The 13,176-nt window shown below is 53.5% G+C and overlaps 1 protein-coding gene across 1 annotated transcript; it reads left to right on the forward strand.

The window, feature by feature from the left end:
* Nucleotides 1–3,661: 3,661 nt before the first annotated feature.
* Trnp1 (TMF1 regulated nuclear protein 1) lies at nucleotides 3,662–10,448 on the forward strand. Its single transcript, XM_048350606.1, has 2 exons — nucleotides 3,662–4,584; nucleotides 9,726–10,448. The coding sequence occupies exon 1, from the start codon at nucleotides 3,736–3,738 to the stop codon at nucleotides 4,408–4,410; it is 675 nt and encodes a 224-aa protein (XP_048206563.1). The 5' UTR covers nucleotides 3,662–3,735; the 3' UTR covers nucleotides 4,411–4,584; nucleotides 9,726–10,448.
* The last annotated feature ends 2,728 nt before the right edge of the window (nucleotides 10,449–13,176 follow it).

Consider the following 13,176-nt stretch of genomic DNA (forward strand, 5'->3'; position numbering starts at 1 on the left):
CAAGGAGTGTCTGTCTAAACAACTGGTGACACCTAATCTAGCTCACCATCTTTCCAGGCTGCAGGCTCAGAGTTACTAAAATATCTTCTCACTCGCACTTTTTTACAGACAACCCAAAAGGCACCTGAAAGCCACGGGTCACTGTTCTAAACCTGCAGTCACCTTGCAGTCAAGGAACAGAAGAACTTTGTAGGCATATCACCCCCAAGCGGGAACAATCATCTCAAGGGGACGGATCAGCCCTTCGTCTGTCCACTGCTGGGAGTGGGTATCTAGAGCCACTTAGGGAAGACAGCAAGAAAGCTGACAAATGCCAACCTTCCCTCACTCTGGCCCTTTGCACAGGGTGTTCCCACCCTGTACATCTCCCTCACTCCCAACTCTGCATCATTCACTCTGATTCATCTTTCAGGTCTCCCCCCTCCTGCGGGAACCCCGCCATATCCGCCCTCTACCCAGCTGGCTGACTGAGCTCTATGTTCTCACAGCCTCTGTTTCCTTTACACGGATAGAAATCTCGCCAAAATGCCATCACTTTTCTGAGTACCCCTCTGCCCGTGCTCAGGGTGAGACCCATTCATCTGAGCCATACTTCCCAGCAGCCAGCTGGCAGAGGGGGTAATCATCCTGACCCTTTCGCTGATGAGTGAGGATGGTGCTGGGGGAAATGAAGCCTTGGGCACAGTGGCATAAGCCTGTAATGTGAGCCCTTGAGAGGCTGAGGCCGGAGGTTGGAGAGTTCAGGCTAGCCTGCATATATCTATATCTATATCTATATCTATATCTATATCTATATATCATGCATATGTGAGTGCATGGAGAAAGGGACTTGCTTCTCCATTCTCCATACGTCCTGTCTTGTGCATTATTTTTCATAGAAATGTTTACGAGGGTGAGGGTGTGACTCAGTGGTAGAGTGCTTTTCGTAGTATTCACAAGGCCCTGGGTTCCATCCTTCGTAATGGAAAAAAAAATGTTTATTGAGTGCATTATGGAGCCAGGCACTTTGTTCAACCTCAGAGGATTTTAATGGTAAGAAAATCCAGTCTGGTGGGAGGTATTAGTAATAACTAAACAATGAAAGAACAACTATGGGAAATGCCAACAGGATAGGAGCAGAGATTATCACTGGATAATGACAGGGAGGTAAAAGCTGCCACTGAAGGACTTTGGTATCTCATTAGGAAGAGAAGGCTGCAGATCCCCAACTCTAAGGGATGATAGGAGGAGGTGGAGAACATTGATTTAGTCAGTAAATGTAAAATTATTTGGGTTTATTATTTTTGCTGAATTGCCTTCTTTTTTTGGTCAGTCCCGGGCCTTGAACTCAGGGCCTGAGCACTGTCTCTGGCTTCTTTTTGCTCAAGGCTAGCACTCTGCCACTTGAGCCACAGTACCACTCCTAGCCATTTTCCATATATGTGGTGCTGAGGAATCAAATCCAGGGCTTCATGTATACGAGGCAAGCACTCTTGCCACTAGGCCATATTCCCAGCTTGTTTATTATTTTTATGTGGTACTAGGGATCAGACGAGGTCCTGGCACATGCTTTAATACTAGCCTCCAGCTACAAGTAAATATTTACTGAACATCTCCTCCCACACAGCGATCCTGGAAGGTGTAGGGGTGTGTGTGTGTGTGTGTGTGTGTGTGTGTGTGTGTTAAATTCACATCTAACTGGGTCTTTGGATCTAACTGATGATGGGGATGGGGTTAAGCCCTAATCCTCTTTTTGACTGCTGGGTTTGGGAACTGATCTGCCCGGGGCAAGCAAAATACCTATCCATCTGGCCATTTTGATGGGGATGGGTGTGTGTGTGTGGGTTCCCCCTAGGACCCAAAGCTGTTGATACAAAGGAGACTATTCAAAGGATGCCACTATTCACAGAGCGCTCCTCTTTGCTAGGGATAAATCTGGTAATTCCTGAGCCTCCCTCATCCTCCCTGAACTCCCCCCCCCAATACCCGGAGCCTCCCTCCCTCCACTGCAGGCCTCCTCCCACACCTCTGTGCCCACTGAATGCCCGGCTGACCAGCTCTTCTCACTGAGCTCTCTCTCTGATTTCTCTTTTTCCTCCTGGTCAGTCAGTGAGCACCTGCTCCTGCTGAGCCCTCTCCCTTCCTGCTCAGTGAGCTTGGAGCCCCCTCACTTTCTCCTTCCCATGGAGGCCCTGCTGAGCTGCCTCTCTGGAGCCACACTGTCTAGGCCCACACGTCACTCAGTGCAAAGACGCTGTAAGCATTTAAAGAACACAAAGGAGGTACCAGGCACTGATGGCTCATGCCTGTAATCCTAGCTACTCATGGGGCTGAGATCTGAACCACTGCTCAAAATCAGCCCTAGCAGGAAAGTCTGTGAGAAGGTTATCTCTAATGAACAACCAAAAAGTGGGAAGTGGAGCTGTGGCTCTAGAGGTACAGTGCTAGTCTTGGGCAAATAAAAGCTCAGGGACAGAGCCTAGGCACTGAGTTCAAGCCCCAGGACCGCCCCCCCCCCCCCACAGCCCCCAACACCCTGAAGAGAGAATGATAATGATGTTATCCCCTAGCCAGCCAGACTTCCTCAGTAGCCTTCCCTTCTGGCTGGGCACTGGTTCCCATACCTTTTTCAGCCCAGGGTCTTCCTTAGGCTTTCAGAGCTGATTTCCTACCCTTCAGCCCTTGCCTGAGTCCATCAGGAACACCTATCTCTACCAGCACTTTCAAGGAGATGAGCCGGGAGGGTTCAGTGTTTTCATTTTGCCAGGATGACTGAAATCCCTGATAAGGGCTATCCTTTCCTCGGCAGGGTGGGGATCTGGTTGTTTGAGTCTGGAGAGGGCATGAATAGTTCATTCTGATTCCTGGCCTTGCCCACTGCTGCTGAGGCAGCTGGTTTATTTCGGTCCAGAGTCAGCCACCTTGGCTAAGGCACCACTGCATCTTTTTTCCCACCAAGTAAAAGTGCGGGGGCCACACTGGGAGGGCACACAGAGGTAAGGGGGAGTGGCGGGAAAATATCTTTTGCATACCTTCGGGTCCAGGGCTCCTGGGAGGGGATGGGGATAGGGGTGGGGGTGGGGTGGGAGGGCGGCATCAAGGTTTGCGCTCAGTGGCAGCTCTGTGCTGTTTGTTGTGCAAACATAGGGCCTGTCTGGGGCGGCGGAACCAACCCAGTCCTCCCCACCCAAGGCATTAGCTTCTCTTTCTTCATCCCTCCATAGACTGAGATGCCCCGGAAAACCAGGCAGATCTGATTAGCCAAGGGACCCGCATGGGGTTTGGGAAGGCTCATTAACTGCCCAAGGACTTCTGACCTGACTGCTAGTCCGGACTCTCGCTGTCCAGAGAAGGTCTCAGGAAAAACTTTCCCTGGGAGACTGGGTTTTATGACTTCTAAGCACAGCTGCCAAAGCTGATGACTCTGAGGGATCAAGTGAGTGGAGGTGGCCCCCTTTCCAGGCGAAGTAGGGGAAGACGCAGGTGGAGAGCTGGCCGGTGGAGGCGGGGGGGGGGGGGGGAACGAAGGTCAGGGAACCTACGGGATTGGCGGAGCACAGGGGCCGGAGGCGGAGCAACCGCAGGGCATGCAGGCTTCTGATTGGCTGCGCTGCCCATCGCTCCGCCCCGTGCTCTATAAGACGCCGGCGGCAGGTGCGACGCTGGCGTGGGCACTGCGGCCGCCGCGGTCTCTTTGCGTGCCCGGCGCCCTTCTTCCCCGAGGACAGACAGACACAGGCCGCCGGGGGGCGGGGGATGCCAGGCTGCCGCATCAGCGCCTGCGGCCCAGGGGCCCAGGAAGGGCCGGCAGAACCGGGGTCCCCCCCGGCGCCGCCCCGGGAGCCCCTGGCGTCCCCTCAGCCCCCGCCCCCAACTCCGACCTTGACCCCGACCCCGACCCCGACCCCCGTGGAGTCCCCGCGGCCGCAGGAGGTGGTCCGAGCCCCGGCGGGCGCGGCCGAGGGTCAGGAGCTGCAGCGCTGGCGTCCGGGCGCTAGCGGGGCGGCGGGGGGCGGCGGGGCGGCGGGCGCGGGCGGCCGCGCGCTGGAGCTGGCCGAGGCGCGGCGGCGGCTGCTGGAGGTGGAGGGCCGCCGGCGCCTGGTGTCGGAGCTGGAGAGCCGCGTGCTGCAGCTGCACCGCGTCTTCCTGGCGGCCGAGCTGCGCCTGGCGCACCGCGCCGAGAGCCTGAGCCGCCTGGGCGGCGGCGTGGCGCAGGCCGAGCTCTACCTCGCGGCGCACGGGTCGCGCCTCAAGAAGGGCGCGCGTCGCGGCCGCCGGGCTCGCCCGCCCGCGCTGCTGGCCTCGGCGCTCGGCCTGGGCGGCTGCGTGCCCTGGGGCGCCGGGCGGCTGCGGCGGGGGGGCCACGGCCCGGAGCCCGACTCGCCCTTCCGCCGCAGCCCGCCGCGCGGCCCCGCTTCCCCCCAGCGCTGATCCCGGCGCGGGGACGCCCGGCCACCCCGCGCTGGCCGGCCATCGCCGAGCTGCTGACCGATGGATGCTGGCTGGCGGGCCGCATGGATGGCGTCATCTGTGAGGATGGACGGACCGACGGGTGGCAGGAAGAGACAGTCGGGGGGAGCCAGCGGCCCAGTAAAGGAAACGGAGGTGCGGTGTTAGGAACTGCTGCTTTCAGGGGTGGAGGAGGCCGGGGAGCGGGCGGTGCAAGATCCGAGGTTTCCCTTCCCTGGGGTGTCTGAGTGCCTAATGATGCTGTGCATCTTCTGTAGCCTCCTCTCCCAAACCAAGGGTTAGGGGATGGCACCAAGGTCTACTTATAGGTAGAGTTGGACAAACGGAGGGCGCTGAGCTCCGGGGAGGGTTTGATAGCAAACTTTCACCAGCTCTTGCGTTGCCTGGGTCCCCTGAGCTGTAAGGAGAAGTCTTATTGCCCTTGAGGCTGCTGCTCTCTGGCTCCACCTCTCTCCATACCTTGGGGAGACAGAAATAATGAGGTCTCAGAACAGGGTGAGGGCCAACACAGGGCTGATTCTCCTCTCTTTCCCGTATTGGGAGATCGCTAGATAGGTTATACTTTATCCCTTCTGATCGTAGGATACAGCTTTTTTATTTTTATGTTTTTGATGTTGGTCCTAGGGCTCAAACTGGGAGTCTGGGTGCTGACCCTGAGCTTTCCTCCCCCCCCCCCCCCAAAGCTAACACTGTACCACTTGTGCCACAGCTGCACTTCTGGCTTTTTGGGTAGTTAACTAGAGATAAGAATCTGGTTTGGAACTGTGATCCTCAGTAGCTAGAGATGAGCCATGGTCTCCCGGTGGACACAGCTGAGACCACAGCCTGACTGTGATAACCAGGATGGGTGCTAGGCACCCACTCACCAAGGGGCCTCATCTTAGTCTCTAAGATGATTCTGTCAGAGATGGAGACACATGGTTCCTTTACTATCCTCAAGGGGACAGGTATGGCATCTGTTTCCAGAAAGGGGGGCGGGGGTGCCTTAAAGGGCTTCTGCTCCTGCTGTCAGCTTCCTGTCCAGATGCTCTTCCTTCCAACCCCTGTTCCTCTGCTTCCACTCAGCTGGGAGTGGCCTGGTGCTTGGCTGCAGCCTCACCTGTCAATCAGTGAAGTGGTGTCATCACCTCTCAGAAGGGCTGTGGCGCAGCTAACAGGCAGAGAACATAGTTCACTCTTTAAAATCACACCTAGAAGCAGGTGCTGGTTTTGCTCAGAAACTATTAAATTTTACAGGATGGGGAGGGGACTTCTCAAAATCATGTGCCAATGAAGAAGAGAACCAGGTGCCAGGGCTATGTATACCCTTCCATTGTATCCTAGGCTAGGCTAGGGGGGCTGACCCTGGCTCTGCCCCCTCGCTGGGCGAGTCTACTGTCATCATCCTCTTTATTGACATTCTTCCTTATATTGGTTTGAGTGTGAGTGGGGGAGGAGTCATGGGAGGTTGGTCCAATCCTGTGAGTCCTGAAGGTCAGGTACATTGTTGTGACATTTGGGGTCTTTATTTCTGCCATCAGCCTTCCTTTCATTAGCTTGAACTCAGGGCCTTGCACTCTTGTTTGACTTTTTTGCTCAAGGATTTCTGGCTTTTTTTGCTATTTAATTGGAGATGCAAGTTTCACTGACTTTTCTGCTCCCGCTGGTTTGAGATCCTCAGATCTCAGCGTCCTGAGTAGCTAGGATTACAGATGTGAGCCTCTAATGACCGCCCAGGTATCAAACTTGTTCCTGCTTTACCAGCTGACAGCCATGCCTTCCTGAACCCTTCTTAGCTGGGGAAGGGATGTCCAGGAGGAGATCTCAGAGGCTTCTGAGAAAGCATGAGGCCTAGCAAGCAGGCCCTGGCATTTTCTGGCCTCCCCAGACAAGGAGGACGCTCCTAGGCTGCCTATGTCAATTGAGTTCCAGAGGCCCAGGGAGAACAGGACTTGTTGGAGGAGTCAGGGTCAGGGAGCTCAGGCCGCAGCACTGGGCTGCTGCCAGGGCGGTTTGGTTTCTGGGTTGCCGGGAGGGGTGCTTGGTGCAGAGAAGCTTTTAGCTAATGGCACAAAGTGCTTTATGCCACCACAGTTTTGCCTCACTCTGGGATTTATTGGTAATCAGCTTTGTCCTGATTTGGGGGTGGGGTGGGCACGTAGGTAGAGAATTAGAGATGACATTTACTGGAGAAAGCACTGTATGTGGGGGTACATGGAGACGAGAGATTGTTCCTGGTCTCCCAGGCATGACTCCTTCCCTCTTCCACCTCAGATGCCACACTGCTCCCCAGGCGAGGCCTGGCTCAGCACACAGAACTCAGTAACTTGAACTGCAGCTGCTCATTAGTGCTCTGCCTTCTTCTCAGCCAACTAGCACAAGTCACCTTTCCACTCCAGCCTGGTCCACCCAGTCTAGAAACTCTGCCTGGCTCCATTTTCTCCTCATCAACAAATATTTACTGATCAAGACTCAGTTCAGATGCTTTAGAAAGGGACCTGAATCAAAGGGCTTTGTTTTTATTTTATTTTTTGCCAGTCCTGGTGCTTGAACTCAGGGCCTGAGCACTGTCCCTGAGCTTCATTTTTGCTCAAGGCTAGCACTCTACCACTGGAGCCACAGCGCCACTTCCGACTTTTTCTGTTTATGTGGTACTGAGGAATCAAACCCAGGGCTTCATGCATGCTAGGCAAGCACCCTACCACTAAGCCACATTCCTAGACTAGACCTCTGCGTTCAATTGCTGTTTTTTCCAGTCCTCCTCCAGGTAGCCTTCTCTGGTTGTTACCATCCCAGAAGATTCCCTGGGAGCTGGGAGGGATTATTTGTATTGTAGACCTCCACTAATAAATTAGTTCCTGGACAGGAGAAAAACCCTTTTTTTCTCTACTACCTTCTGATTTTTAAAATTTGGTTAGAACAGGATCATCCTATGTGTAGTCTAGGCTAATCTTGAACTCACTACATATCCCAGGCTGATCTTAAACTTGTAATCCTTATGCCTCAGCCTCCCAAGTGTTGGTATTACAGACATGTGCTACCATATCCAGCCTTGAACACTTTTTTTGTTTCTCTTTCCCTCCCTCCCTTCCTTCCTCCCTCCTTCCCTCCTTCCCTCCCTCCTTCCATCATGCAAGTGCTCTACTAGCACTTGAGCCATACCCAAGTCGGTTTGCTTTTCAGATAGAGCCTTCTGATTTGACCCTGGCTGGCCTTAGATGGTTATCCTTGTATCCTCCCTCAACCCCCCCCACCCCCTGCTCAGCAATTGAGGCTATATTCATGTACCACTATGCCTGTCTCTGAACACTTTGTTGATAAAACCCCCAGCCCTTTGGACTGGATTAAGTCCAGGGATCCTAAGGTGTCTGTGACACAGTAAGAGAGCTCAGGCACAGCACTGAGCGATAGCCAGGACTGTTTGGTTTCTGACACTGAGGACATTGATGTCCATCGGTGAATCTGGGCTCTCAGCAAAGGGAATGAGGGAGGTGGGAGTGGGACTATTCAGGGTTTAGTTTAGAACTCGCATCTAGCTAGCTGGGTGTGCTCCTTTCCTCTTGGTCCCCAGCAGTATGTAGCTGGTGCCACCAGAGGGCAGTGTGTGGCAGTTTCATGAGACATCAGGGCGTGGCCTGGAGCAAATTGGACCCTGGTGGCCTCACCCTCAGCCATGTCCTTCCTCAGAATCCCAGAGCTTTCTCATTTGAGCTGTGACGATTTGCCAAACAAACAGGACAGCTACTGAGTGAAGTGGCCTGGGGAGTCACGGCTCAGGTGCCCCACACCTGCTAGTGGGCCGTGTCCCAGAGGATCCACTTGCTTGATCCCTTCAGAATGGGAGGAGAGACGCCTGCTTTAAGGTTTGCTTGCTTCCTGGGGGGAAGCATCTGAGAAAGCCTGACGATTGCTAGCTTGCTTTATCTTCTATTAGTGCCTGGCCACTCCCTGGCAGGAGTGATGGGGGAAGGGAGCCCTTGGTTCTGGAATGGTATATTAACCTCTTTCATTCCAAACACTGTGCTAAGCACTTACATTCCTTATCCAGCGACTCAGCAAAGTCAGGAATATTATGTCCGTGTCCACAGATGAGGCTGAGGGTCAGGGGGCAGAAGACCTATGAATGCTTAAACATTACACTGCCTGTATTTCATTCAGCAGGCTAGAAAAATTCCACTGGGGTGGGGGTAGGGGGCGCCTCTGGCTCTTTACAGTCATGTATAGCAACCCCTAGTGGTTGTTCTGGGAAAGGACATGAAATGTTGAGGGGAGGCAGAGTGAGCTCTGCACTCTCCTTGGCTGAGTCCCACCCAGACGGTGACAAAAAGATGGGTCATGGATATCAGATTTCTAGAGGTGCAGGGCAGGGGCTTGCCTCCTCTCCCTACAGACCAAGACTATTTGGTGTTTAAAAGAGCAAAGAAGCTGGGCACCAGTGGCTCACACCTGTAATCCTAGCTATTCAAGGAGACTGAGATATGAGGATCAGGGTTTGAAGCCAACCTGAGCAAGAAAGTCCATGAGACTCTTATCTCCAATAAGCTACTCAGAAAAAGCCAGAAGTGGCACCGTGGCTCAAGTGATAGAGTGCTAGCTTTGAGCACAGAGAGGCTCAGGGGCAGAGCCCAGGCCTTGAGTTCAAGCCCCAGAACCAGCAAAAGGGCATGGGGGTGGGGGAGGGAGAGAAGAGAGCACAGAGAGCCTGAGCCTGGGGTAGCAGAAGAGGGTGCCATGTTTCAAGGCAGGCAGAAAGGAACCCAGGTGGAACAAAGCAGACCTGAGGATCAGTGGCGGCCTGAATTGTCTCAGCGTGGGGACCTTCCCCCTGTCTGAGTCAGTTTCTTTAGTGTGCTTGCTTTTGTGTTTGGGATGGGAGGTGCTAACGCCTGGGTCTTGTTTCCACAGTGGCGATCTGGGGATGACAGAACCCATGTGCCTAGGCCGGGAGAGTCTACCAGGACAGGCTCCCCACAGTGAGGCTTCTTTAAAGCATCACCATATCAGGACTCCCCGGCATGGCCTCTCCCCACCCTGGCCCTGGGAAACTCCATAAGGGGAGAGGTGGAGGAAGGGCAGGTTTTTCATCCCAGGAACATTCCATTCCAGCTGCTCAGACCAGTGGGGATTCCAGCCAAGAACAAAGCCCCAAGGGAGCCTCAGCCTTCCCCTGGGAGCCCCATTCTGAACGGTTGCCTTCTGTACCAGCCCCTCTCAGTGAGGCACGCGATGATGGTGTGGGTGGAGCTGGGTGGGGCTGGAAAAGAGGTAATCAATGCTTTTGGAATTATTCTTTCCAGCTCCTTCCAGCCTTCAGTTTGGATCTCTGGACTTTTGGATTCTGCTTCTTCCCTGGACACCTCCATCAGCAAAACTTCCAGAACTGGCCCTCCTGACCTCGGCACCCCCCTCTCAGGAGCCCTCACCTCACAGGGTTGGGTTCTGGGAAACTTCTCCATGCTCTGAATTTCTCTCCATACTCTGCCTTGGGCTTTGCTTACTCCGCACCAGTGGAGAAGTTAGCACAGATTATCAGGAAACACAGCAGATAGTTCCAGTGCCAGCAAAAAGAAATTCTTTAGAGGAGAGTCACTATTCTTAAACAAGCCTCGGCATAGCTAGAGTCCTCATTTGGGTAGATCTCATTGCTTCCTAGTCTAACAGCACTAGGAGGCCTGCTTGACAAAAGAACACTGGTCAAAGAAATGCCTCCGTTTCCCTCACCCACTGCCCTGGTTCTCCCTGAGTGGAGGTGTGCTGTGGCCCCTCACAATCAGCCGCTGCCTCCCGGGGAGATACACCTCTTTCTCAGGAAGAGGCGGTGGCCACAAGAACCTTCCAAAGTTTTCAATGCAAAAGGAAAACACATTTATTCAAATATTGTGATAAAGGAGGGGGCACATTTCGTCACACATAGTCCAGAACCCATAGAATTCTACAAAGTGAATGTATATTAAACACGCCCTCAGACTATATATTCAGGAAGAATAAATCTCAGTAATGTGAGTCTGAGGTATGTGGTTTGCCAGTGCCCTCGCCGCCTTTCCTTTGTGTCTGACGGTTCTTTCAGCTGTCAGTTCCCGCCACCAGCCTCTTGACTGGTTTCTCCGGTGATTTCCTCACGGCTGACCTCTCCAGGAGTTTCCCCAGCAAAGGGCGTGCTGAGAAAGCTTGGGGATGGAGAACCGGGTGGGAGACTGCATGGCAGCAGGGCACATGTGCAGATTTGGGGCCTACCTGTCTGTCAGGCTCCCTGAAGAAGAGAAGGGCACACAGGAGCTAGGAGGAGTTGTTTTGCTTGCAGACAAAGTCTCACTGTTTAGGCCAGGCTGGCCTTCCAACCCATGATCTTTCTGCCCTGCCTCTCTAGTGCTGGGGATACTCATTTAAGAAAACAATAAAGGAGCTGGGAAGTGTAGTCCAGAGGTCCAGAGCTTGCTTGGCATGCCTGAGGCCCTGAGAGGAGTTGAACTAACCAGGGATGGTGGAGTAGCTCCCAGGTAGGATGCCTTTGGGATGCCTGGCTCTGACAGGGTGGGGAGGTGGCTGTGTGCAGACCACTGCTAGGGGGTGGAGAGAGGGGTGGAGCAGGGAGGAGAGGCACCTTGCCTTTAGTCTCCTACTGGGGCCTACCATTGTCAAACAGCAAGAAGCCTGAGAACAAGGCAGCCACTGACACCCACCGGTGGGATCTGCCCCTGGGAAGGACAAGAGGGAGCCTGGAGGGGCTGGCACTGTGTGTCCTAGCCTGGGAGGACGCCCCGGTCCACAGCCCCACTGTCTCCCCACCTGGCCCTGGGATGTGGGCATGAGTGGGTGCAGGGAGGCCAGAGGGCTGAAGGAAGAGGACCAGGCCTTCCTTCCTCAGCTGTTCCCTTACTGATTGCTGCCTAGCCTGAGGCCTTAGGTGGCTACAGTGACTGTCCAAGAACAATGTCAGCCATCGAGTAGGTGCTTTCTCACATGGGGAAACACTGCACCACGCCCAAACACACCCACAAGCATGCAGTTGCCACCACAGGCTCTGACAGTCACCTCCAGCCAGGACTAGTGCCAGTGCCACGTGTACATTAAGAAAAGGTATAGCCAGCTTGGTGTGGTGGCATATACTTGTAATCTCAGCACTTAGGAGGCAGAGGCAGGAGGATCCAGAGTTCTAGGCCAGTCTGTGCTACTTAGTAAAACCCTGTCGCAACCAAACACACACACGTACATTTAAAAAAACCCATCGATCTTGACACAATATTCTGCCACTTATACAGAAAAATGTTTCCTGCCACAATTATCTACATGAAATGAGTGTGGGAGAAGGTGTCTAAGAAATAGCACCATCTCCTATCAGACAAATCTGTTTTCTCATCTGAAAAGCAGAAATAACACTTGCTCTTCGGTTATGGAGTTGTTGCAAGAGTAAATGGAGGGATGACAATCAGGTAGCATTGTGCTGAGTGCCTAATCTGGAGTGAGGCCTGGCAGGCGATACCTGTTCATATCTCACCATCCCCTTCCTCACTCCCATGCCTGTGTGTGTACTACACAGGTGATCACATCTACCTGCACAGGCCAGCCAGACACCCTCAGGCACACACGAGCCTTTTTTCAGACTTACCTTTCAGAGCACACACATTCACAGACAAGTTCCCTTGGCCCAGAACACATTGCCCAGACATGGCTTGCTTCCCATTGCCTTGAAGTCTGCTCAATCAAGGAGAGAGAGAGAGAGAGAGAGAGTGTGTGTGTGTGTGTGTGTGTGTGTGTGTGTGTGTGTGTGTGTGTTGGTCTTGGCTCGAACTCAGGGCCTGGGCACTGTCCTTGAGGTATTTTTTTTTTTTTATCATAGGGCTTGAACTCAGCCTGGGCGCTGTCCCTGCACTCTTCAGCTCAAGGCTAGTGTTCTACCACTTGAGCCACAGCACCACTTCCGGTTTTCTGGTGGTTAATTGGAGATAAGAGTCTCATGGCCTTTCCTGCCTGGGCTGGCTTTGAACCGCGATCCTCAAATCTCAGCCTCCTGAGTAGCTAGGATTATAGGCAGGAATCACCAGCACCTGGCTTCATCTGTCTTCTTTAATGACCAACCCAGCATTTCCATGTCCTTACCTCGGTGTATATATTTTTTTTCTTTGCCAGTCCTGGGGCTTGAATTCAGGGCCTGGGTGCTGCCCTTGAGCACTTTTTGCTCAAGGCTAGCACCCTACCACCTGAGCCATAGCACCACTTCCAGCTTTTTCTGTATGTGTGGCACTGAGGAATGGAACCCAGGGCTCTGTGCATGTTACACAAGCACTCTACCTCTCAGCCAAACTCCTGGGCTGGTTAGTATATTTTTATGCATCATGACCTTTTAAGGCCGCACTATTTTGTCTACCCCAATAGAATGCAGTTGGCACTCAGGTAGGGATGTCTGCCTTTGCTTTGTATTCCAAACACAACAGTAACGGCACCAGTGGGCTGCCAGGGGATTTTCCTTATGTCTACCTTGATTTGTTCCCCCCTCCCCAAGACAAGCATTGCCACCTGAACTCCACCCCAACCCCAATAGGCTGAGCCTCATATGTTTGTCCTGTATCCCCCTCAGGCCCATGCTCAACGTTCAAATGGACAAATGTGATCCCTTCCAGGATGTTGGCTGGTTGGACACAGCTGGGGTGGGGTGAGGGACTGTTTTCTGTCATCACACAAGCAAGTCTTTCCAAGTGGCCCTCTTGACCATTTAGCGCTTCATCCAAAGAGACTGGGGTACCTCGCGGA

Source organism: Perognathus longimembris, chromosome 7 (assembly GCF_023159225.1).
Source record: "Perognathus longimembris pacificus isolate PPM17 chromosome 7, ASM2315922v1, whole genome shotgun sequence".
Taxonomy (NCBI): domain Eukaryota; kingdom Metazoa; phylum Chordata; class Mammalia; order Rodentia; family Heteromyidae; genus Perognathus; species Perognathus longimembris.